The following is a 26,603-nucleotide window of genomic DNA, read 5'->3' on the forward strand; positions in this document are numbered from 1 at the left end:
TGGAGAATTATTAGCTGTAATCATTTCTTTAATGCTTAAGCAGGACAACTAATTGAGGTTTTAGCATTGCATTGTCAATTAAATACTTCAAATTGCAATCAATACTCTTTATTTCTTTTTGTCTTTGCTGTTTTCGTTTTTTAATTTGTGGATACCTCTGTTGAATTTACATTCAACTTAACTGCTATGTAGCGATACTCTATTCAAATGTAGTATAAGAGGACTTGTAAATAGTAAGATGTGAGAGTATATAAGGCAAATCTGGCGAAAGGAGTCAGCCATAGCACCATGATTTGTATTGTACACTTTCCTTGTCTAGTCCTGTAGTAGCAATCATAAGAAAGGACTTCTTGAGTGTTTTCTTTTTGTACTTTATGTATCATGATCTTCAGTACTTAAGTTCCGAGGAGAGTTTCTTATCCAATAAATGTTAATTGTTCATTTTGTGCCAGACATTGCCATCCTCTGTGCTACTATAGATGCAGATACAAAACCTAAACAATAGAACCCTCCAGGGGCTTACTTTATTTTTATTTAGTTTCTGATTTTTTAATAGAATGATATTTGATTTAAAGACATTTAAGAACAAGAAGTGTCTTTCAGACAATATAAGATTTTTTTTTATTCCATTTCTTTTTTCTTCTGTTTGTTGATTCAGAGTAATTCTAAAACACTTCTAACCTAATCTTAATGAGGGGAAATAATCCCCAAAATCAAATGAATACTTTATTATTCCTATAGAAATTGGAAGAGAGAAGAAAAGAATGGCATTTGTTTTAATGATGGCCTGGATTTGGAATGTGAAAAATAAAATGTCTTAGACTTTTCTTCTCAAACTCCTTTTCTCTTAGGCCTCCTTCAAAGGCCATTATACATCTGGGTTGTGAAGGCAAGGTGGAAGAATATCAGAATATAGGTAGGACAAGCCACTTGCAGGACTATACATTTATCTTTAACATACTATGTTAATGCTAAGACTTTCTGGTTTCCTGATTATCTTCACAAATGTTTTTGTTGACTAAGCAGATGTATATTAATGCTTTCCTTTTAAAAAATTATATAATTGATTGTTCCTGAATGGGTTACTTATTTGTATTCTTTCTTCCATTAGTGTTCTGATTTTGCTCGAAATGAACAGCACTAGAGAATAAATTGATTTTTTTTGAAATTTTATCTGTTTTCTTTGATGAGCTAAATTGATATATCCAAGTATTTTGTAAATTTACTGCCATTTCAAAGGTTGTCCTGAATACAGAGTACCTGAAGAGAAGTAGTGCTGTTGAATTTATGTGGCTTCATAATAGATGCAGTTTTTCACATCTTAGCCAGATCTGTTAGTTTTAAAGTTTGATCAGATGGTATGAGCTAATTGAAATTTCTTCTCTTTCTTATTTTAAAGGCAAATCGGGAGTGGTGCCGAGAAAAATTTCCTTACTAGATGACATTTCATCGCAATGTCAGATCGTTTGGGGCAAATAACCAAGGGAAAGGATGGGAAAAGCAAGTACTCGACACTCAGCCTATTTGATAAGTATAAAGGAAAGTCAGTAGAAGCTATAAGAAGCACAGGTAAGGAAGCAGAGAACCACTTGTTCTATTTAGACAAGAATCTCAATATTAACCACAGGAGGGACAGCTAGGTGGCTCAGTTTATTATGGAATGGCAGGCCTGGAGATGGGAGGTCCTGGATTCAAATGTGGCCTCAGAAACTTCCTAGCTGTGTGAACTTGGGCAAGTCACTTAACCCCAAGTACTTAGCCCTTACCATTTTTGTACCTTGGAACTGATAGTATAGATTCTAAGACAGGAGGTAAGCATTTTGGATTTTTTGTTTTTTAAATGGAAAACTAAAAAACCATAAAAATATAATAAATACCACACTGACTCAAACTAATAGGAGCCATGGAATCTTATCATTCTGTCCTTAACATGGACATTGGGAGCATTTTGTGAGAAGGTCCTGGTTGTTCTTGTCTTGAAAGACTCTGAAAGTTAGGAAGACTTTAAAAATATTTCTAGTTTACCATTCTGGAAAGCCTTTACAAAAGCCATTTGTATTTGTGTATTACCTCTTCTGCTTCACTGCTTCATGGAGTGTTGATTTCTATAAGTTCAATGACTTCTTTGTGAAATCATACTTGTTATTTGGCCTGAAGCCAATTCTAAGCTTCAAGGATGACTCTTCCCATCTTCCTGACTCCCCTTCTGTAATCTTCATCCCTGTACTGTCATTTTCTTCATTGTAAAATAGCTATGTGACTGAGCAATTCATTTTAACTCTCTTTGCCTCAGTTTCCTCATCTTAAAATGGGGGTAATAATAGCACTTTTATATCATGTAAGGAGAAAATGAGATAGATGTATAAAGTGCTATGTAAATTTTAGCTATGATTGTTATTATGTAGTGAACAAATCCACATTGAGTTTTTTTTTATGTTCATCATGATTCTTTATGAAATAGATAAAATAGTTTTCTCTTCTAAATTAAGATTATGGAGCTCAAATTTAAGTTGAACTATAGTTGTGTCAGACCAGAAAATGGGTTTTTATATTTCTTGCCAATCACCTTTTTTTCCTTACTTGTCTCTAAAATGGGAGCCCCAATATGGATTTTCAGTACAACAAACATCTATTAAGTACCTATTATATTCAAGCAGGAAAACACGAGTTCAAATCCAGCCTACTAGCAGTATAACTGTGGGCAAATCACTTAACCCTGTTTGCCTCAGTTTCTTCTTCTGTAAGATGAGCTCAAGAAGGAAATGGCAAATCACTCCAAAATCTTTCCAGAGAAAACCCCAAATGGGATCATAAGAATCAGACACTACTGAAATAAATGAACAACAAATTACATAAAGTCGCTGTTCTAGGCTTTAAGGACAAAAAGTTGAAAACTAAAACTGACAACTTCCAAGGAGTTTATAATCTGATACGGAAATATGATTTTTCTCTTATTTTTGTCACTTTCATTTATACTATGGTACTTTGTGTTTGTGTGTGTTTTAAATGGTTAGCATTCAAGATCTGAAACTGAAACTGCTGATACGGTTTAACTCCTTTGGTGACCTTTTACCTTTTAATATGTATTGTCATCTCTTCCAATTTTGCAGTTATTCCTAGACATGGCTTACAGAGTCTCGGGAAAGTTGCCACTGCCCGGCGAATGCCGCCTCCTGCAAACCTACCAAGCTTGAAGTCTGAAAACAAAGGAAACGACCCTAACATCATTATAGTGCCCAAAGACGGTACAGGATGGGCAAACAAGCAGGACCAGCCAGACCAAAAGAGGTAAGGCAGACTGCTTGTAAATGTTATCACAAACTTAGTCATATAGGAAATGTTTGTTATCTTGTTGGCTCAGTTTATAATGTTTCCTAGAATCTCCTTTTTGCAGCATTTCTGATTCTCAAATTGAGAATTAAAGTCAGATTAAAGAGTAGCTCTCTCTTTAGTTTTCCATTGCTATGAGTGATTTCTTGTTTCTTGTCTTTGCCTAGATGTGGAATGGTACTATCCAAAATGGCAAAGTTTTTATGGGTAATATGGTCTTTAAAGTATCTTTTAGATTGCTTTATTGCAAAAATGAATAGTATGGAAATAGGTATGTGACAAATTTGTATAATGCAATGGAAGTGCTTATTGGATCCAGGGAAGAGGGGAGGCAAAGAAAATGAAATATATAAACATGGAAAAATATTTAAAAAATAAAGTATCTTTTATTTACCCTTAAAGCAGGCACACTGGGTCTCATTCTTGGAAATACCTGTTACCACAATAGTTTCCATAATGACTTTTTCTATTGTGCTTTTGGTAACATTTTGCAGTTCCCTGGGAAGTTTTATTGAATGTGTCAAGGACAGTCATGCATGCTAGTAAACTTGGGGTTTTCTGACTGATCACATGCAGCTTTTTAGGAGGAGAACTTCTGTATGATATTTTGCATTTTCTTTAATTAAACAAACTTTAGTGCTAGCATGTTCTAGGAATAGCTCCTTGAGTCTTGACTGTAAGAGGGTGAATTTCAGGGAGTAGGAATTAAGATGAGAGGAAAGGGTCACTTCATAATTGCCTGCCAGGGAACTATTTGTTAAAGCTACTTGCTAGAAAGCAAGACCATTACTGTTTTTCACTCTTAGAACAAGAATCTGAAAGTAACTCAGAACATATTGTTTTCTTTGATCTCTGGAAACAATCATGAGAGCATCTATTCAGAACTTATCAGTGGATAGCTTGTAGGGTGAGTGAACAGATGAGAAGGGAGCATGGTAAGCGGATCTATTAATAATAATATTTTCATATTCCTAGAGTTTTAGTTTTACAGAACACCTTTTTCATATCAACCCTATGAGGCAGGTAGAGTGTTATTATACCCCTTTAATATAGGGAGAAAACTAATGTTCAGAGAGCTAGAAGGGACCTTATAAAATCACTTAGTCCAAGCCTTTAATTTTTTTTTTACCATTGAAAAAATTGAGGCCGCAAGAGGTTGTGAGCTTAAGCTCCGATATTCAAGCCCAGGTAATCTGATTCTAAAGCCAGTGTTCTTTAAACAATAGCATGTTGACTTTATCAAGCCAATATTTCCAGGTCTAGTAAACCCAAAATATAATTAGATGAAAAGATGTTAAGAATAGCTATAGTGAAAGCATAAAATTTTTATTCTTTGAAAAATATATATCTTTTAAGAATCATTCCACACAAGATCAAAATTCTGTGTGCTTTGTCTTGAAAATAATTATTATGCAAGGCATATGAATGGTGAAATTTAAACTCTCCTTTTGGTTCTCCTATTGGTTGCTCTTTAAGATTGTTCAATAATAAAATGTTTCACAGCTTTAATGAAGAATATTCATGCTAGAGCAGATCCAGAAGGAGTGAGGTAAAAGAAGAAAATTTTATAGAAGAAATTGTGCCTGCTTAGGCATTCTCTGTATTCCCTCTGCTGCTTTTTCAGGTGTTCATATTGAAATGGATGATGATTTCCCTTCCACTCTAGTCATTTCTTTCTTGTAATGGTGAAAGATAATTGGAACTGGGGCTGATTGCATCCTAATAATTCAAGGGTAGGAGGCACAAAAATGACATCTCTGGACTCAACTGAGCAGAAGTGAAGCGTGGGAAAGCCCCAAGGTCTCTCTAGAGTAATCTTTTCTTTGATGTGTAGTAGAAATGAAAAAGAAGGCTTAGATTCTAGAAGTAGTAGGAGGGAAATGAAGAATGGAGACTAACAAGTGAGCTCCTAATATGGGGTAAATTGTTGCATCTCCCCTTTTCCCCCACACCAAAAGCTGGAAAAACTGTGATCAAATTGAGCTGCTGAATCAGAACACAAGGCTTTTTCATTAAAAAAAGGTTTAATTGTTGTTTATTTCTCTGTTGAAAAATTTTTCTGTATTTCATGGAGATGACGCTTCTGACTGTTTCCTCTTCTGTAAAATGAAGGGCATTGGACTAGATCAGTTAGATCAGAGAATTCACTGCCTCACACAGAGCAGTTGTTACTTTCTTTTGCTGCAGCTCAGTCTCCCCCTCTATAGAGTTCTCTTAACTTTTATCTCTTACTAACAAATTGAGCATTTGTAGACAAATGCATTCCAGTAGGGCAGAGGGCTCTCATGTAAAAGGCTTGATTTCCCTTTTTTTTTTTTGCTGGAATGCTGTAAAGGAAGTTGTCTTTTTAAAGGGGGTAATAAGTAAGGAGTAAGCAGTAGATTTTTCCTTCCATTAAACAGTCAAGCAATTGTGGCCTTTGTTACTATTCTATATTTTCTCTAATGATGACATTTTTCCTGTTGGTTTTGTCTAGTTCCAGTGTGACGGTCGCACAGCCGCAGGAGTCGCTGCTGCAGCCGGGTTTGCAGAAATCTGTCTCCAATTTACAGAAGCCGACACAGTCAATCAGTCAGGAGGTGGGTATTAGTGTCTATAATCTAAATGTTCTCTATACTCAGTGCCCCCTCCCCCATTTGCTGGGAGCAAGCAATAACTATGTAAATGAAACTTTGGAAAATGCTTCTCTGATATTAAACATTTTGTTATTTAACCAATATAGTTTTGTTGAATGAACACAAACCATAAGTAGGAATAGATCAGATTTGGTGTCCTTCCTTAATTGCTTTCCAGAATGGTCACATTGGAGATTTGATTTGATTGCTTTCTGCTTATAGAATCACCTGGTATCCAGAAACTAGAAACCATTTATAGCAAAGAAACCACTTTTTTTTTTTGCTTGATCATTTTTCAGTTTCCAGATTAGTAAAGTGAGTTGACCCACCTAATTTTCCCCTCCCTCTCTATCATAGTCTTCCCATTGGGCTTGATTTATATGAATGGGAAGGTAGATTTATTGGGTACCAGAAAATTATAATGTTGTGAACTATATTCAGTTCTAAGGGTGTTATATGTTAAAAGACAACAGGTCTTGACTTAGATACCTAGGAAACAGTGAGTCTCTCAAAAGGCACAATGAATAGAGTGGTAGTCTTGGATATGGGAGACCTGAGTTCAAATTCTGCATCAGAAACTTATGTGACCCTGGGCAAGTAGATCACTTAATCTGTCTTTGTTTCAGATTCCTGAACTGTGAAATGGGCATAGCACTTAATTTCCATGACAGTTGCAGAGCTCATATGAGATAACATATGTGAAGGGCTTTACAACCTTTCTAGTATACAAATTCTAGTAGTTATTATTAAATCGATAGGAATTACATTGAGATTATATTGTTATCTGGTCAGGAAACAGCTTTTCAGATATTTTGTTTTTCAACTTTTAATTGAAATTTGGGCAAGTATGTGGCAATGGCCTTAAAAGTATTTTTTTTAAGTACTATATTATTGTAGTAATACAAGAACAAATTGTAGTAATCTTTACCTATCTTAGAATCAATACTGTGTATTGGTTTCAAGGCAGAAGAAGGGTAAGGGCTAGGTAATGGGGGGTTAAGTGACTTGCCCAGGGTCACTGGTCACACTGAGGCCACATTTGAACTCAGGACCTTCTGTCTCTAGGCCTGGCTCTCAATCCACTGAGCCACTTACCTGCCCCTCTAAAAACCTTTTACAAATTCTACAAACTTAAAAACCACACCAGCCTGAGATGGAAGATTTATTGTTTTTAATGTATTGGGCCCAGTATTGATCCAGTGAAGAATACACTGGGTTGAGGTACAATCTAGTTTCCCAGAGCTTGAAGCTTAATTTTTTTGATTCCTAGAGTTCATTAATTGCTATGTATGTTTCAGTGCTGTGTCTTAGACTGAGAAAATAAATCAGTGAAGTCTGACTTCTCAAATTTTTGACTTTTAATTCAGATTCAGATTTTTTATTCTTCTAAAGAGACATAGTTGGCAATTTTTGTATCAGAGACAAAACTTAACTACACCTAATTGTCTAGTCAGTCAGTGCTTTCTTCCATTGTCACATTGGCATTTGTTCCCACTGCAGTGCCAGTGATTAGCATGAAAAATGCACACTCCTGGCTGTGGATAGACTTGGAGCAAAGCTCAGATCTACTAAATAGACAAGGCAATGGCTGAAGCTCCTCAATTCTTGCATGATTTCAACACACACACCCCTCCCTCAATTTGCTGGATGGTCCTGTATCTATTTGCTCGCCCTAATGACTTTTACTTTTTAAACAATATATGCTTTTTTGAAATTTCCTTATATTCCCTTAATCCCCCATTAAAATCTCTTGAAACAGAAAAATAGTTAACCAGATTGAATGACAGAACAACTCTCTGCCTTGTGCTCTGTGCAAAAGCATTCTCTTGTATCACTTTACTAAGAATAAGAAGAGTAATATCTGTGCCCATTATTCTTTGGAATCAAGATTGTTCATTGCAGTGCACGTGTCTTTTAGTATTGTTTTTTTATGTTATTGTAGTCATTGTGGATATTGTTCTCTTGGTCCTGTTTTCTTCATCCTGCATTCATGCATCCATTATTCATGTAGCTTTTCCATCTTTCTATAATTTCTCATATTTTTCATTTTTTATGGTGTAATGATATTCTATTACATTCCTTTGTTATAGTCTATTCAGTCATTCCCATCAATTGGCATCTCCTTTTTTCCAGTTTGTTTTTGATAGCATATAATATTTTGGTCTATGTGGGGTTTCCTTCTGTCTTTGACTTTCATGGGATTTGTTGCATTCAACCCAGTGGTTAAAGCACTAGGTCAGAGGATATGAACAGCTTAGTGACTTTTCAAATTGTTTTCCAGAATGCTTAGTGCATCACAATTCTACCAATTGAGTGAGGGTTTTTTCTGTCATCTCACAGACTCTCCAATATTAAATTTTTTTACTTTTACCATCTTTGCCTATTTGAAAGATATGATATAAAACTTTAAAAGTTTCTTAAATTTGCATTTTTTCTTATTAGTGATTTGGAATATTTTGTCTTATAGCTACTAATAGTTTGTGTTTCCTCTGAAAACTTCATAGCCTTTGACCATTTATCTATTGTGAAATGGCTCTTGGTCTTATATATTTATGTATAAATTCCATTTGTATCTTTGATTTAAGTATTTTATCAGGAATATGTGATGCAATAATTTTCCCTCCAAATAACAGCTTCTTTTCTTATTCTAAGTGCATTCACTTTCTGTTTGATACATTCGTGTTTTGTTTTGTTTTTAAAGCATCTGCTTCATGCCAGATGTTGGCTAGGTGTTGGAGATATAAAAACAAAAAACAAGATAGTTAGTACCCTTGAAATTTATATACTCTTTGAGGGTGGCAGAAAATAACATGTACAGAAATAAGGAAATACAGAATATATATACAAAGTAATTTGGGGGAGGAGAAAAGTACTAGCAACTGGGAGGATTAAAAAAGGCCTGATATATGAGGTGTCGCCTTGATATGGTCATGAGGGAGCTACTTTCTAGGCTTGGAAGACAACCATAGACCTGAAGATGACATGAAATGCTATGTATGGGGAATTGCAGATAGAAGTGGAATGCTGCCATCCATATAAACCATTTAGGGAAATATTCTAAATTGATCATTCCACATGTTTAAGAAAATTCTTATATTGAACATTAATATACTTTTAAAATACATCTTCATAGTCTGCTTTTCCAGATTAAAAATCTTGAGCAACTTGAGGGCGCCTCATTGTTTTGGCAAACTAAAATGCCTGGCATATAGTATTTTTTGACTGACTGTTGAAGAGATAGGTTGGGGAAGAATCTTAAATTGTTAGGGCACTTCCTGTCAGTCACCCAAACCATTTAAGTTGTTGGGGGTTTGTGTTTGATTTTTAAATATCTTAACTCCCTTTCCAATTGGAAGAGAAAAGCAGCTCATATTAATAACCCAAGTGAAGGCTGTAGCAAAGAATAATAGCTCCAAAAGGAAAATTAAATTGAGATCCAGTAAATTAATTTTTCTTTTTTATACTTTTAATATTTCATTGTTTTCCCTCAATTATGTAAAAAAGTTTTTTTTAAAAAGTTTGACCCAAAGAGTTGTAGATATTATATGTGTTTATGTATAATTCTGATTCTGCTGATTCTTCCCTACAACATCTCACCAGGTTTTAAAGTGTGCACTTTTGAAATGGGTATAAAACTTGAGGTGTTTGTGGTTGGTGGGTATGAGAGCAGATAGAATAGGCCCAAGAGAAGGACTGAACTGAAGATTTCTACCTCATTTGTAAGGGACTCTAACCATGTAAACTAATCACCTATCACCTCGTTTTTTTTTCCTTCCTTTTTATAGAGTACAAATTCAGTGCCAGGTGGACCAAAGTCATGGGCACAGCTGAATGGAAAGCCAGTAGGACAAGAAGGTGGTGAGTGTGGGTAGAAGGGGCTATATAGTGAACTATAGGTGGGCCTAGTCAGCCTTAATTTGACCTGGCATGGTACAAGGTAATTCTGAATACCTTAATTCTAAAGTCTTTGGATATTATGTTATTACTACTGTGCTGCATATGTAGCTGGTTCTCTTCAGTGTGTTGACTCTTTGAAAGTATTATATTCAGCCTATGATTTGTTGGTACTACTAATTGCTTGGTTTGGAAGGATTGTATATTTCTTCTCTGCCAGAACTCCTAAAGAAATGTTGCATTACATTGCACTTTCTTTAGGTATGGAGTTATAAATAATACCACCTTAGGGACTTTGTTGCTTGGTTATTGGCAAATTATGTAAAAGAAATCAACAGGTTAAACCTATAGAGGAAAAGGGCAGGTGCAGGTATTGAGGGAGATTATTCTGTAATTTCACAAATAAATGATTGACAACTGTCCGGAATGAGAAAGAAGTATAGGAATTGAATAGGGATTATCTCAAAACCAAGAATTTGTAGGAATCTAAATTTCTATTGGTTCTATAAATGCTAGAGGCTCTTAAGTCAAACTTAAACTAGAAGGAATACAGACCAGATGAATGCCTGCAAAGTAGGATCAAAACTATAGTTTCTCCACAGGTGATAAGGATACCTCCTGCTATTGTGATAGTGATTGTTCTGCTTATTTTTGGAAGGCTAAGCAAGGGGAAAGTTTGCTTTAACACCTTAGGAGAATTTAGATTACAAGTGAGAAGCCATAACTTTTTAGAAAGGAAAGGGAAAAGATTTGGTTTGTGAGAAAATTTTATTATGCTAAAACTAGCATTCTTTCTTCTTTAGAATTTTAATCCCCTGTTCTTTATCAGGAAATGATATAGTTTTATAGAAGGAGATATGAGAATATTATGTGAATGTATTCAGTTCATAGTATTGATTGATGCTAGAATGAGGTTACTTCCTCTTGTGTCTTGGTAAATACTTTGGATATTAATAAGATGTTTCAGATAAAAAGTGAGGGGTATGATGGTTTTAGTAAGTATGTAGAAGGAATTATTAAAATTAGTTTTTATGGCTTGATAGTAGGACTGATGTTAAGAAATTATAAGCATTTTGAATTGATACATTCAGACCATTATAGTCAGTTATGAAATACTTAATAGGAGGGGAAAAAATCCTAAAAACAATCACCATTCAAATCTTGTTTCCAGTGCTTAGAAAGACAGCATAATCAATTGGAAGAAAAAATAATGGCTTTGGAGTCAGAGGCCAAAGGCTCAAATCTTACCTCTGCCACCTGCTGCATGTGTGATCTTAGGCAAGTCATTGGAATTCAATTCCTTATATATAAAATGAGAGAGTGAGACTGGGGATCCTAAGTTTAGAGCTGGGAGGGACCTTATAGATCATCTGGTTCAACCTCCTTATTTTGTATATATGGAATTGAATCCCAAAGTCTCATATGTTTTTTAAGTACCAGTGTATAGGATTTGAATCTAGGGCTTCTAAACCAATTCCAATAAAATCTCATTGTATCATTGCCTCAGTAGCCTTTAAGAGCCCTTCTGGCTGTAGATCTAGGATGATCATGTGATTTGAGTAATAGTGGGGTTTTTAGGACTCCTTAGATGTATTCATAGCATCACTACTAAGTTTTTTGACCCTGGAAGTCAATTTTCCATTGATTCATCCAATATTTATTAAATTAATTCCATATATATGCATAACACTGCTAGTTAGTTGTTGGGGGGGGGGGGATACAAAGTTTAGTTAATACTTTATTACCCCTATAAGAAAATAAGTTCCATAAAGATGGAAATTGCCCTTTTTCCCCGGGGGGGGAGGGGGCGGGGTTATATTCTAAGGCAGGATGTCACAAACACACATGATTATAAGGGAAAATATTCATGGTAAGTGCAGTAGAGAGTGTCAAAATGTCATGTTAGGTCAGATCCCAAGTAGAGACTACAGAGATACAGGAAGAGGAATCTTTTAAGTAAGACTAAATAGAGGATGTGGCATTTGAGTTGAGGTTTGAAGGATAGGTAGGAATTCCAGGCATACATAGAATTACATGAGCCACAAGATAAGCATATGGTGCATTACTAGGGGACTAAGTAGTCTAATAGTAGATTAAGCAGTTTGGCTAAAGTGTGAAGTTTGTGGAGTTGATAACATCAAATAAGGTTGGAATGGTGGACTAGTAACAGATTATGGAAGACTTGGAATTTGTCTGCAAGACTTTTAGTTCTTAATTCATATTGGGTATGAGAATCTCCATTTGAGATTAGTGACTGGATTTTTTTTAAGTTAGCTTTGTATTAACTAGCTTTGTATACTATTGATAGTAAAAAGAAATTTTTTGGTTTTTTGTTCCCATATTAGAATCTTTTCCATTTTAGAATCAGTGTTGTGTGTATTGGTTCTAAGGCAGAAGAGTGGTAAGGGCTAGGCAATGGGGGTTAAATGAATTGCCCAGGGTCACACAGCTAGGAAGTTTCTGAGGCCAGACTTGAACCCAGAACTTCCTATCCCTGGGCCTGGCTCTCAATCCACTGAGTCACCCAGCTGCCTCTGAAAGAAATTTTAATAGGAGCTGTGTTAATAATAAGAGGAAGTATAGTTTTGTGTGAAAAGCACTGGAATTGAAGTCAAGAGGTCCTGGGTTTATATACTGACTGAAGTTTGCTAATTGTATGAAATGGTAATCATGAAAGACCCATGTTGACAGTACTGGCTACTGAAGTGTTAATTTTCCACAAAAGAACTAAAGCATGTTTTATCCATTCTCCTTTTGGGTAGTTGGTAAGAAATGTTTGATTTCAATTTTGCCCCTGTTCTTTACCAAAGATAGTATATCTTACCTTTTAGGTGTGTTTGTGAAGATGATTATTGTCTTTGTGATAGAATTATATGTAATCTATTCTTATTCTAACTATTTTTTTACCTTCCACTTTGGAATCAAGATTGTATATTGGTTCCAAGGCAGAAGAGTGGTCAGGGCTAGGCAATGGGGGTTAAGTGACTTGCCCAGGGTCACCCAGCTAGGAAGTGTCTGAGGCCAGATTTTAACCCAGGGACCTCCCGGCTCTGGGCATGACTTAATCCACTGAGCCACTTACCTGCCCCCTTCTTTAGGATTCTAGATAATGCTAAGGATTTTTCCAGTTTAAAGAACCGTTGCAAATAATGATAATTTTAGATTTATATAATGCCTTTCTTCCTAAGATACTGTAGAAATCAGGTATATAGTTGATGCCATGGCCATCTATGCAAAAAAGCTAGCTTGGACATGGACTTTTTAGATCAAATAATAGCTCATTTAAAAAAAACTCACCTCTTGATATTTTATTGTCTTTTATACCACGAAATGGTTGTAAGCTAGACAGATCCTTCAGAGCAGTAGAACTCCTTTGTACCACTTAATAAGTGGACGTCCCTGGTTAATATTTTGTGAATAATGTGTACAGTTATTACAATGGCAGGTTTATTTGATTTTGGGTTTCCTTACTAACTTGGTGGAAGATGAGTTGCTGCCTTCTGCGTCTACAGTAATCCCAGCTGCATCCTTTTGGCAGTCTGCCTTAGTTAGCAGGACCATGAATCAGTAGTGGTAATTATACCTAGGGGAAACTTGTGCTTAAACTGTGTAGGGAACAGTGGAACAGCACATGCCATAGGCAGGCATTTGGTGTGTGATTATTATTACCATTGTTTCAGGCTTTACCAAATTTATGGTGAGCAGGAAGTGTGTTAATCCTAAAAAATTTCACTAAATCCCCCTGTGGATTCTTGAATGTGCTTCACTTGTCCTCAAAGGCTCAATGTTTGAAGTAAGAGGATTTGAAGAGATGTAAACAAAAATGAACAGAGAAAAAAGATAGACTAAGCATAAAGGGGTAGGAACAGTTTGGAAACAACTGTTGACTTAGGTGCCACATAAAAATACTGCCAGATGCTTTAGTTAAATTTCCGGAAGATGATATATGCAGGTTCAAAGTTCAGTGTAGTATCCTTTTTCAAAGATGACACTATTGACTCATCATCTGTAGGGCTTGAAATTTAAGTTTTATTTTTTTTCCAGGTCTGGTGATGAATTTGTTATTATCCATCATCCACATCCCATCAACTGTCCTCCTTATAACGAACTGAATTAGTTTGCAAGATAGTTTGCAATGGTAGGGCTATAGTGGTAAATTGTCTGTAGCCACAAAGATGTTAACTTGCCTACTTTGAGATGGGACACATGACCTTTGTCCCTCACTACCATTGTATTCTAATGAGGCCCAGGGTAAGCTGTTGAAAAGCAATTGGTTTTTCACATCATGGCTTTTAAATCAGCCACAGAGTCAAATTTTATAGTTATACAAAACTGATTCTTAACTCATTTTTCCCACTGAGTCTTCCTGTTTTATTTGACAGGTTCAAGGGGCTCAAGCCGACTATTATCCTTCTCTCCAGAGGAATTTCCGACGCTGAAAGCAGCTGGCGAGCAGGACAAGGTTGGCAAAGAAAAGGGCGTCTTAGATCTGTCGTATGGGCCAGGACCAAGCCTCCGCCCGCAGAGTAAGTCTTTAGGATTCCCTGTATATGACCACCCATTGAAACAGCAATGTTTTGTTTTGTTTTTCTTCTTTTTTTTTCCATTCTGTCTTTCTGTATTGTTTGGAGTTTTCTACCTCTCCTGTGGCCAGAGTGCAAGGGGCCCCAGGATGTAGATGGGAAACCGTAGTTGCTATTCTTTTACTAGATTCTGTTGTCCTCAAATCCCATTGCCCAGTCTAATCTTGCCTACTTACTTCTCCTCTATCATTTTCATGTCAGAGGAAGGAAGATTAGTTCAAGAAAACTAATGGAAAATTTACAGAATTAATTTTTACCATACAATTGTTGGTTTCTTTGCAGTTGTGGTTTTGATAGGCAAAGGGTCAAACAATCGGTTCACTGATTCTACTAAAGGTCTATACTACAATATCCTTTGCAATTATAGACTTCTATCAGTTTATGTTTTTTATATTGTCTCTTGGGGTTGGGAAAGATGTAAGAGGGCTACCTTTAAGGAGATGTGACATGTTTTAGTTGGAGGGCCTAAATGCTTCTTAAGGATTTAATTAAAGTATTTGAAAGTTTACTCATTTGCTGATCAAAGTGCTTAAACCACTTTTATTCTCATTAACCTCCAAATCCTACTTCTTCTCTAGCTTCTCATTGAAGTGCGGTGGAATTGCTTTCATTCTGAATCAGATGTTTGAACAATATAGTTAAGTTTGTTTTAAACTGGGGAATTTCTGGCCTGGGTTACTAGAGGTTTGGATTCAAGTCTCAACTCAGCCATTTTAATTAATTTTATAACCTTGAGTACTCAAGTCTCTTTTTTAAGTCTTTTCTCATCTTTAAAATAAGTGTTGGATTAGAAGATCTGTGAAGGTCCCTTCTAGTTTTCAAACTCCCCTTATTCCTTGGATTTTCTTATTAACTTAAATAAAGGATGCAATGGGTGCTATCTCTGTCTGCAGTAATTCAGCTGCATCTTTTTGTCAATCAAACTCTGTCAGCAGGATGATGAATCAGTGATGGTAACTGTACCTATGGTAATTGTATGCTTAAACTGTAAGGAAAGCAGTGCATGCCAAGACAAGTTGGTTGTGTGATTATTAGTATTACTTTCATGGGCTTTCTGTGTGGGATTCAGATCCTGGCTCAGCAGTAGTTAATGACTCCTAAAATTTTTTTTTAGTTAACTGAAAGCTCAGTACGAATCAACAGTGTCACCTGGCTATCCAAAAATAATTTAATGTAGTTTTATGCCTCATTAACATAAAAGTTTTTTAAATTATTTTTTGACTTTTTTCAAACATCACTGTCACTTCCTAATTACCCTGCCCCCTACCCCCCAACGTCCTATTCCCTTAACAAAGACATATACAGTTAAGCAAAACCAACTGATATGTCAGCCATGTCTGACAGCATATTGCAGGATTTGGACCTTTATCCATAGAAATGAAATCATACTCATCTGAATTCTTTTTTCTTTTAGTGTTAATTTTCTTTCTTTTTTTTTTTAATTATTGTGACCAATAATATACTCTTCTTTTAGTTCTGTTTCTATTTCTTGCCCTGATTTTTCTCTTTCACTCTGAGTCATCAATTAACTGCATTATGGGCATTTCAAACTCAGTATGGTCAAAACAGAACTCATCCCCCATCCCCGTCCCACCCATTACTACCAGCCTTATCATTCATATTAACAACCAAAGTGTCACCTTTGACTCTTCACTCTCTTCTACTCACATATACAAGCAGTGCTAAGTGTTTTCATTTCTTTTACTTCAACAGCTCTCATGTGAATCCCCTTCTCTATTCCCACAGCCACCCCTTTAATTCAGGCCTGCATTATTGCAGTAGCTTTCTCATCGGTAACTTTTGCCTTGTTTCTCTTCATACTCCAATCCATTTTCCATATAGCTGCCAGCATGATTCTTCTAAAGTTTTCTGACCATTCATCTCTTCATTCAATAAATTCCAGGGCCAGGGCTTAGCATAGTTCCTGGCAGACAGTAAGTGCTTAATAACTACTTCTTGATTAATCAGTTTCCTGTTATTACTACTAATTAGGGAATTTCCCCCCCAAATGTTTGCATTTCTTCTTTTGAAAATTCTTTGGTCACAAACTTTTTTTTAAATTGGCCTTTTTATTCTTCTTTTTAAATGGAAACCCCTATCATCCAGTCTTATAATCAATTTTTTGTATTGGTTCTATGGCAGAAGAGCCTTAAGGGCTGGGCAGTGAAGGTTAAATGACTTGCTGGTAGGTTTGGGTTACACAGAGCTATGGGTCTTTTATATTTATGTTAGTTCCTAATGTGTTTTGAACAGCAGACTTTTCATTAGAGATATTTGATAAAACGGTTCCCCCTTCCCTCATTCAATAGTTTCTCTTATTCCAGTTACATTGATTTTTGTTAGTACAAAAAGACCTTTTAGTTTTACAGTTTCAAAAATAACTTTTAATAAAGTTTACTTCTATTCCTTGTTTGGTCAAGAATTCTCCCCTTAGCCATTGTTATGAAAGGTGCTCTCCCTAGCCAAAGCTGTGAGGTCATAAGTTTATTGATAACTCAAAGTCAGAGACTGTGTGAATACTTGACTGACATATATAATGTAAGCCCCTTAAAGACAGAGTTCATCTCATTTTTGTACTTCTCTCTAGTACCTAAGTGCCTGGGATGTAATAGTTCTTTCAATCGATTGATTGTTGTAAAATAGAGAAGTATTCTAATAAGCATATATATATATATATATATATATATGGCCTTTACTATGTGCCAGGAATTGTGCTAAGCATGCTTGCAATTATTATCTCATTTGATCCTCATAGCATTTCTAAGAGGTAAGTGCTATTATTATTCCCACTTTACAGTTGAGGAAACAGGCAGGTTAAGTGATTTCACCAGTCTTATAACTGGTAAATATCTGAGACCAAATTTGAACTCAGTTCTTTCTGATTCCAGTTATCTCTAGCTGCTAGTAAAGTAGACTCCTATGAATTAAGAGTTTGGATGAGATGATCAAGTCTTAGATTTTTTCCCCCAGAGATTCTTTGACTATTTTCAGAGTTACATAGACTCATAGACTCTTAGAGCTTCTGTCTCAGACCTAGTGTTTAGTGTGGTATAATGGGAAAGAGTTATGAATTTGGAATCAGGATCTCAATTTGATTCCTGCCTTTACTATTATATCCATGGACAAGTAACTTGTGTTTCCTTGGATCTCAGATTCTTGTAAAATATAAGAGTTAGACTAGATGATCTCTAAAGCCCTTTCCAGCTCTAAATCCCATGATCTTTATGGGATCAATTAAGGTATGAGAAGCTATATTTCTGAGACTTAAATAATTCATTAAACTTTTATGTTGTGGTACCCTTGTCTGAGAGTTATTTAAGAAGAATTTTTTCACTCATTTAAATTATTTTTTGGCCTGTAATTATATTTCCCAGTCGCTCTTAATGTAAAAATAAGTGATTCTATTTGATGACATTGCCCTATCAACATAATATATAGCAAGATGCTATAGATTATCACTATTTTTTTATTTTAGTTACTACTGCCCAAAGACTAATTTGTTTTAATACCTGCTTTAATTTATTTGTAGTTTTTGTTCTATGGGCCTGTGCTGATCTATATGTTTGGACCAGGACCCTGACATTGGACCATATTTCTCATTTTCTCTTGCCACCTAAAATGCCCTTTAGGGAGATCCATTTATTCTTGAAGTTGATACTCAGGTGAAAGATTTCTGATTGACCCAATTCAGCTTGATTCTTCAATTTATATACATTTTTTTTTTAATGAAAGAGGGGGTCCCTTTGACCTTCATGACCTCACACCGCTCCTTCCCCCCTCCCTCCTTTTTTGCCCCCTTTTAATTTCCAGATGTGACGAGCTGGAGGGAGGGCGGTGGGCGGAACATAACCTCTGCCACATCTCTGACCGCCTCCCCGACTGAGCCGGGCAGCAAGAACTCGAGTACAGGAGATGGAGCCCCCTCCTCGACATGTACCAGCGATTCTAAGGAGCCTTCTCTCCGCCCGGCTCAGCCTGTCCGAAAAGGGGCTTCACAGTTCATGGGAAATGTATACCACCCACCTACATACCATGACATGCTTCCTGCTTTTGTAAGTCCTAAGTGTGTAAAATTTTTCTTGGAGTTGGATTGTATCCAGCAGACCTTAGTTCAGATGGTTGAGTCTTTTTCACATTATTCAGATCCTTCTACCCAGATGCGTAATTTTAGAAGTTTCTACCCTTTTGCATTTTCTTAGTATTTAATTATTTCAGCACTGGTTTTTCAGTGTAAAAAAAGCTGACATTCCCCCAAGATAGCCTCATTCCTACATTTTTTAACTTGTATCAGGAAATAAATGAAAGGGTGGGGGGGGTTAGTTCAGTTTGGGGGTGACAAATTAGAAAAGCCAAGTCTGCTGCATTGCATTCTTCCTCAAGATATTCTTTCTAGGCAAGTCAGATTTGAAAAGAATCATCTATTTTGTATATAGTTATTTGAAAACCCATTTACCAATAATGTGTTTCAGATGTGTTCACAACAGTCACCAGAGACCCAGGGTACAGTGGAACGAGGGTCTTTTCCTCTTCCTCAACTACGTCTAGAACCTCGAGTTCCTTTTAGACAGTACCAGATGAATGACCAAGATGGGTAAGAGTACTGTATTTGATGTATAGAGACATAAGGCACATGTAAGTTTTTATTTAAGAGTAAGCTGAATGGAGACAATTGAAAGATTGTAAGCAGAGTGGAAGAGTATTTTGGGTTTGGATGTGCTAGTTCTATAATAAATGAGAGACTCTTTAAGTCTTTGGGTAAGTTGTACCAATGTTACATGTTTCTTCAGAATGCTTGAAATAATAAATACTCACATAATGAAATAAAGGGCCTCCTTGCTTTTCTATGGAAATAGGTTGAAATGAGGACTGAAGGGAGTGATTTTTTTTGGTTGTTTATTTTATTTTTTTGTTTTGTAATATTTAAATATTTATTTTATAAGTTATAATATTAAATATTTATATTTCATAAACACTAATTGGTTTATCTAACTCTTCCAGTGATGGGGAGCTCACAACTTCACAAAGCAGCCCAGTCTCTTGTTGGATTTCTTTTATTGATGGAAAGTGTTTAATTATAATTAACTGAAATCTATTCCCTTTCCTGAAGGGAGTGATTTTAAACATCATATATATTGAACATTTAAATAATGGAGACTTAAGAACTCAAGGGAAAAAGAAAGAAAATTGTTTATTTTCCTGCAGTCTGTGTGACTAGCATATACAGTGTTATTATTCATCTTCTTCCCAATAGGAAAGAAAACCGAATGGGAATGTCCCGGCCAACTCGCCCCTTAAGGCAGCTAGGGGAACGGGCTCCACGGCCTACCATTATCAATGCTGAAAACCTCAAAGGGCTTGATGAACTTGATATTGATGCTGATGATGGATGGGCAGGTATGAACTTCAATTGCTTAATTAGTTTTGAAACGACTACTTTGACAGGTAGGAATTACAGAAATTCATTTGTGTTTCCCATCTTTCTTCTGTTGTTACCAAATTTTTGTATTCTTTGGCATATTTTTTCCCCATGATTAGGAAGTGAAGGAGAGGTATAGAGAAGATTTATGTCTTATGGCAACAGAACTGTGCTTTTTTATTGCCCATCAAACTTGAGCAGTTGCCTTTCTTAATAATTTTTGAAGTCAGGAGGACTTTTTTTCTGTGTGTGGGGTCGACAGGATATTTTGTTTCAGAGTAATGAGAAATTTTAGAATGTGACTTTATTGTAGCACTGGTGGTGTCTATATGGTTTGACTTAGCATCTGATTTGGGGAGCTAGCCTTGAGTTCCACCATCACATTGGAAAGATGTTGAAACTCTTTTCCTGTTTTATTTCTTCTTGGGTCCTCCTGTTGCTGTAGGTCTTCATGATGAAGTAGATTACTCAGAGAAATTGAAATTCAGTGAAGATGAGGAAGAGGAAGAAGCTCTTAAGGATGGAAGACAGAAGTGGTAAGAATTCTCTGCTTGGCCAGCTTTACATAGAATATTGGTTTCTCTAATTTAACTAGCTTTCTTGATTTGAAGATATTTAAATTAAATTTTAGATTTATCTATTAGCCTAAAGCCTATAATGGCATGGAGGAGTTTTAAAGGCCATGTCACAAAATTATGAACTCTGGGTTTCTTCTATTTTGGAAAGACTTCCAAAATCCTAACAACACTATTAATTTTGCTTTTTTGAGGACCAACCTATATAAATTCAGTGAGGGTCGTTATTATTAATTAACCTGGCCTCTTAGAATTTGATTCTTTGGCAGCCAGTGAAATAGAAAGATTCGGAATGGCCAGTCTTGACATTTTCACAGAATTTATACTAAGTATTATTTCCAAGGCAAAAGAGCATTTGAAGTTAAATGCCCAAGGTCACACAGGTAGGAAATAGACAAGGTAGGAAATCTGACAATGTCAGATTCTAGTCCTGGACTCTTGTCTTTAAGCCATTTAGCTGCCTCTTATCTCATCTTTTTTTTAAGTCTCATTGACTGCCTAGGGAGTATAGTTCCCATTCATCATATCTTCCATGCTTTGACACTAGCATAATTCTTTCCTTATGTGGGTTCGCTCCTAATGAACTACCCTGACCAGCAGGGTCCCACAAGGGAAGGGGCTCACCTTTGTAATGGGACCGAGGAGAGATAGGAACCGAGAACCAGGGTGGAAATGAAAGACACCGACAAATCAGTGGTTGGATAGGGCAGGCAACCCCTATGATTTTCCTCAAGGCGGAAAATGAGGATAATGGAATACAAGGTGGTTGAGGAGAGAATGCAGGCCGAGATGGTCACAGCCTCGGGGAAGGAAAGGACTTGGAGAAGAAAGAGAGAGAGAAATGGTGATCCTATCTAGGGAAAGAACCTTCCTAAAAAGAGAAAATTCCAGGGGTTGCCTTGCTTTTATTGATGAGGAGGCAGAGGGATGCCTCTAATCACGTAACAATTACATCACATATCTTAGACAATCAAGATTGGGTGGTATAGTGGAGGGAACACCTTTTGGGCGTGTAGGACATAACCGCGCTTTCCGGGCAAGTCTCCGAACATGTTAATGGGCTTGTGTTGGGCAATAGGTTGCGTGATCAGGTCAAGGTTACCTTCACAAGCCTTATCGGTAAAGCCTCATGCTTGGAGACACAGTAATAATACAGTCATCTATATTTCATAGATGTGAATATGCTTGGGATGCTACACCTTACTCCCTCACTCCACAGTTATTAGCACTGTCTTTGTCTCCTTCCCTCTCTTCCTTCCTCTTTTCCCAAAATTTCTCTGTATTTTCTTTGTGTTCTCTTAGTTGTATACCTATTGTGTCTTCCTAGTAGAAATAGAAGGTCCCTGAGGGCAGGGATTTTTGTCAGATTGTCCATGTTGGAGGTGGCACAAAACAAAGGGGTGGGAGAGAGGGAAGAATATTTTAAATTTGATCCTTATTAAAGAAAATAGCCATGAGAGTATCAAGAAAATAGCCATGAGAGTATCAATAATTACTGGCTCATCTGCCTACTTTCTGTGCAAATTTTTTAAGCGACTAGACCATACATTTTTAAGGATATTGACTTAAAGGTTGAATATAAGCTACTACGTACTTACCATTTGGTGACAATTAAGAATGTGTGATTTGGTAGAGTTTCCAACAAGGTGGTTCTCATGTGCATCAAAATCATAAAAAATATTGACATCTAAAATGTTAAGTTCCCTTCAATCCTGATTGTTAATGTCAATGGAAGCACAATACTGAGAGATATATACTCAGCAGAAGTGATCGCCACTATCTGGAGAGAGGCCAGCTCAGAATCTTTCTAGTTTGAAGTATCAAGTCTCTTTAAAGTGATCAACACTTAATTCCTTAAAATTCCTTTAAAAGACTCAAAATTTTGATCTAACTATCCAGGTAGGAATGGGTAAATAAATTTAAACTATTTTCCACTATACAAAATGTTTGTTATGCATTACTGACATGAGATAAGAACAGTGAGTGGGGTCCACAATTGGAAAGGAAAATCATGAAGAGATAGGAGGAGGAATATGGGCTGGATTGTTAAGTAGATATAAAGTTCTTACACTTTATATCTTCTTGGGGGCAAATTTTCCAGTCCTTTTAATAATTCTAAACCTCTCTTGGAAACAAAGCTTTGGTTTTTAACACCTCTTTTCTTCTAGCTCCCTATTTAAAAAAAAATTTTTTTTTTCAGTTCTGAATTTTCATTTTTCTTTTCATTCATTCCTTTCTTTACTCATTGAGAAGTCAAGATATGTGATAATCCATTATATATGAAGTTAAACAAAAATTTCCACCTTAGCTATATTGGAAGGGGAAAAAAAGGCAAGAAAATGAAAAAAAAAAGTATTTATTCAAGAGTCCATCAGTTTTCACTATGAAGGTAGATAGTATTTTTCGTTGAGTACTTTGGAATTATTGTGGATCATTATGTTGATCAGAGTTAGATTCCTTATCTTTTTTAAGCTCTTTTAAAATCCTGACACCTTTCTATAGATAAATGGGTGATTTGTGACCTAAGATGGGGATCAGGATCCTACAGCAGTGGTATCAAACTCAAATAGAAATGCATCTCTGAAGGCTACATATTGACTTAAAAAAAATACAAATTAACATTATTTCTGTTGTATCTTTTTAATTTTGTTAAACATTTCCCAGTTTGGTTTGGCGTTATTGGTTTTTTTCTTCCTAGACCCTATATCAACACGATGTCCCATTCTATTACTCTTGTTTTTAGTTTAAAATATGAAGAAGAAAAAAATTCCTTTTTAAAAAAATAGGTAGACTGATTTCTACATCCAAAGCAAACTGACTTCAAATAGGAAACATGAATATGAAAAATACTAAATTCGTAGGGGAACATAAACTAGTTTACCTGTCAGATCTATGGTGAAGGGAAGAATTTATGACCAAAAAAGAGATCAAAACCATTAAGATATGTAAAATGTAATTTTAATTATATTAAGTCAAAAAGGTTTTGTGCAAAGAAAACCAATTAATTGAAGGGAAACAACAAACTAGGAAAAATATTTCTAGAAAATTTCTCTGATAAAGACCTCATTTATCAAATATATAGAAAACTTGAGTGAAATTTCTAAGAATACAAGTCTTTCCCCAATTTTCCCAAATGGTCAAAAAGATATGCCCAGTCTTCAGATGAAGAATTCAAAGCTGTCAATAATCATATGAAAAATGTGTTTTAAATCCCTCCTGATTAGAGATATGCAAATTAAACCAAGTCCGAGGTACCACCTCTCACCTATCAAATTGGCCAATATGACAGTAAAGGAAAATGATAACTGATGAAGGAGATGTGACAAAATTGGGACACTAATGCATTGTTGGTGGAGTTGTGAACGGATCCAACCGTTCTGGAAGGCAATTTGGAACTATGCCCAAAGGGCTATAAAACCATGCATAGCCTTTGATCCTTTAATATCACTGCTAGGTCTGTATTCCAAAGAGATTTTTTTAAAAGGTTGGGGAAAGGTTCTACTTGTACAAAAATATTTGTAGCAGCTCTTTTTATGATGGCAAGAATTGAAAATTGAGGGGTTATCCATGAATTGGCAAATGGCTAAATAAATTGTGGGATATGATGGTGAATGGAGTTACTATTATACTATAAGAAATGATGAACAGGATGATTTTTAGAAAAAGCTGGAAAGATGTATATGAATTGATGCAGAGTGAAATAAGCAGAACCAGGAGAACATTGTACATAGCAGCAATATTGTACAATGATCAACTGTGAAATAACTTGGCTACTCTCAGCAATACTATGATCCAGGACAATTCTAAGGAACTTATGATAGAGAATGTTATCTGTTTCCAGAGAAATAACTGTTGGAGTCAGAAGGCAGGTTTTTCCCAAAATAAAAGAAAAAGAAACAGTAGTAGAAAATATCCTCACACTTACTGTCTTTTAGTTTACCTCTAAGACTTCTCAAAGCAATGTCTTTCATGATGGAAGCTTGAACTGATGAGATCCCCATTCAGAAAAAGAATATTTAGTGTTGCTTTCTCCTGTGTTTCTATTCTCCTATCTTTAGAACCTCAAACTCCTTTAAGAAATGATTTATCTTTGCATAACAGAGTCCCAAACACAAAATGTGTTTTTTAAAATTAATATTGAATTTAGGGTCTGAACACCTTGTTTGATTAATAGCTCTTCCATTTATTACATCTATAATTTGGGCAAGTCTGTTAACTTCTCCAAACCTGCTTGCTTCTTTTTAAAATAAAGAAGTTGGATTTAGTCCCTAAGGGCCTTCCTACCTCTAGATTCTGATTTTAGATGACCTCTCAGGTTCTAATGTTCTATGGTTTTTAAGTGGAAGTCTAATTACTTAAGGGTAATCTTGGTTACTTACATTAGATTTTCAGCCTCCTTCATTGTGATCTAGAAATATTAGTAACTTAGTAGGGATTTGTTGGGCTTCTCAGATAAGACTAGTTAGATCAAAATTTGTTTAAAATGATTAAGGAATTTAATGCTAAAAGGAATTTCATTATAGGAACAATTGGGATCCTAGAAGACAGCGGCAGTTGTCACTGAGTTCTGCAGACAGTACTGATGTCAAGCATACCCTGGATGAAGGAAAGAACTGGAGTGAATCTATGGGCATGTCTCGGGCCATCCGTAAGGTGCTAGAGCCTCAACCCCCTTCTAGGAAGCTGAATAGCTGGACTCCAACCCCTGATTATCAGGTATGTTTGGGTGCTTATGAGGTGTTAGAATTCAGGTGAGGACTCATATAAAGCTCCTTTGATTCGTTGATTAGGACAAGAAGCACAGTTTAGCCACAGCAAGAGCTAAATAGGGCATTTAACTAAGATATAATTGTACTTCCACTGAATACTACCAGTATGTCCCTAAAATATATATAAATTTTATCACTTTTTATGTCCTTGGGAACTTGCTAAGTAAAAGAATTGTATTGTAAATTTTTTTAATAAAATGGACAGCTGTGGTTTATTTTATCTTATGTATAGGTTTAAGATTTTATTATATTTTATTAACTTCAAATGAGTGAGCAGCTCATTAATAATTTTCATATGAGAAATATAAGAGAAGGCTCATATTCAACCATTTCCTATAGTGGCCTTCTTTGCACTAATTTTTAGATTCAATGAATAATAACTGTTGGCTCATGGTGATTTAGCATTTTCAAAATGGTTTTACACATATTACATCTTTTGAGATTTACAACAATCCTCTGAGTTAGATGTTACTCCCATTAATTGAGTAGGTACTATACTGTTATCTTCTGGGCAATTAATATTACCACTCAAGTAATATTTCTTGCCATATCTGGGATGTAGTGAATATCTTAATCTGTGTGTTAACAGAAGAGGTAAAGTAATAATTAGCCCTTTTTAAAAGTATTTGAGTCTAGGTAGTCCAGTTAATTGTCCTTCTAGAGCCAATCTTTGTAACCTATCTGTATTCCAACATCTTCAAAGTGAATTCCTCAGCTTTTTATATTTTATTTTCAAAACTCACAAATAACTGTCTTGATTTGGTTAGGATTTCAGTTTCTTTTGATAGATTAGGAATCACTCCCTGTAAGTGAAAATTAGTTTTCCATTTTCTCTGTGGAGTTCTATTGTCAATTGTGGAGAATTTCCCATTTTTAAGGGGCTGGAGAAATTGAATGGTTATGGTGCCTAAAGAATGGTAAAAGTATATGGTCTAGCAATCCAAGTCCTCTGATATCTAAATAATGTGACTCTGGGCTTGTTATCTTTGGAAACTGACTTGGACATAGAGCTCAACCTTTGTTGGGGTAAGACTTGTGATTTTCATTGTCTTTTGAAGTGGCATCTGTGACAAGGAAATCACTTTAAAAAGACTGATATATATTAATTTAAGGTCGCCAAGGAATTCAGCTATGTAATTCCTAAATGAAAACTCAAGTCAGCAGTCAATCTTTTATGGAGTTTAATTACAACAGGAGGAAGAAAGGAATTAGAGATAGAGAGAGAGAAAAGGGAGAGAAGGGAATAGGGCTTAAATACCCCTTCTGTTTAGGCTGGGCCAAAAGGCCCAAGCCCTTAGATAGCTGGGGCAAAGAAAGGAGATCAGTCCCTATTACTCACGTGACCAAAATGGAGAAACAGTTTCAGAGGCCCCCACCTTCAGCTTCCTTCAAGAGCAAGCCTTCTCAGAGCACACTCCAAC

General features: G+C 35.8%; 1 protein-coding gene across 23 annotated transcripts in view; it reads left to right on the plus strand.

Annotated features, from left to right (window-relative positions):
* The window catches only part of PRRC2B (proline rich coiled-coil 2B), a 120,296-nt gene that overhangs the window by 64,175 nt on the left and 29,518 nt on the right, over positions 1-26,603 (plus strand). For all 23 annotated transcript variants that reach the window (XM_007475168.3, XM_016432794.2, XM_016432799.2 and 20 more), the window contains 10 exons: positions 1,400-1,569; positions 3,111-3,288; positions 5,807-5,909; positions 9,731-9,803; positions 14,222-14,365; positions 18,233-18,474; positions 18,892-19,013; positions 19,674-19,816; positions 20,284-20,374; positions 24,937-25,129. In XM_007475168.3, coding sequence (XP_007475230.1) covers positions 1,455-1,569; positions 3,111-3,288; positions 5,807-5,909; positions 9,731-9,803; positions 14,222-14,365; positions 18,233-18,474; positions 18,892-19,013; positions 19,674-19,816; positions 20,284-20,374; positions 24,937-25,129 — 1,404 coding nt within the window. In that variant the 5' untranslated portion in view covers positions 1,400-1,454. The remainder of the gene's footprint in view (positions 1-1,399; positions 1,570-3,110; positions 3,289-5,806; positions 5,910-9,730; positions 9,804-14,221; positions 14,366-18,232; positions 18,475-18,891; positions 19,014-19,673; positions 19,817-20,283; positions 20,375-24,936; positions 25,130-26,603) is intronic.

This window comes from Monodelphis domestica, chromosome 1 (assembly GCF_027887165.1).
Source record: "Monodelphis domestica isolate mMonDom1 chromosome 1, mMonDom1.pri, whole genome shotgun sequence".
In the NCBI taxonomy this organism is placed as follows: Eukaryota; Metazoa; Chordata; class Mammalia; order Didelphimorphia; family Didelphidae; genus Monodelphis; species Monodelphis domestica.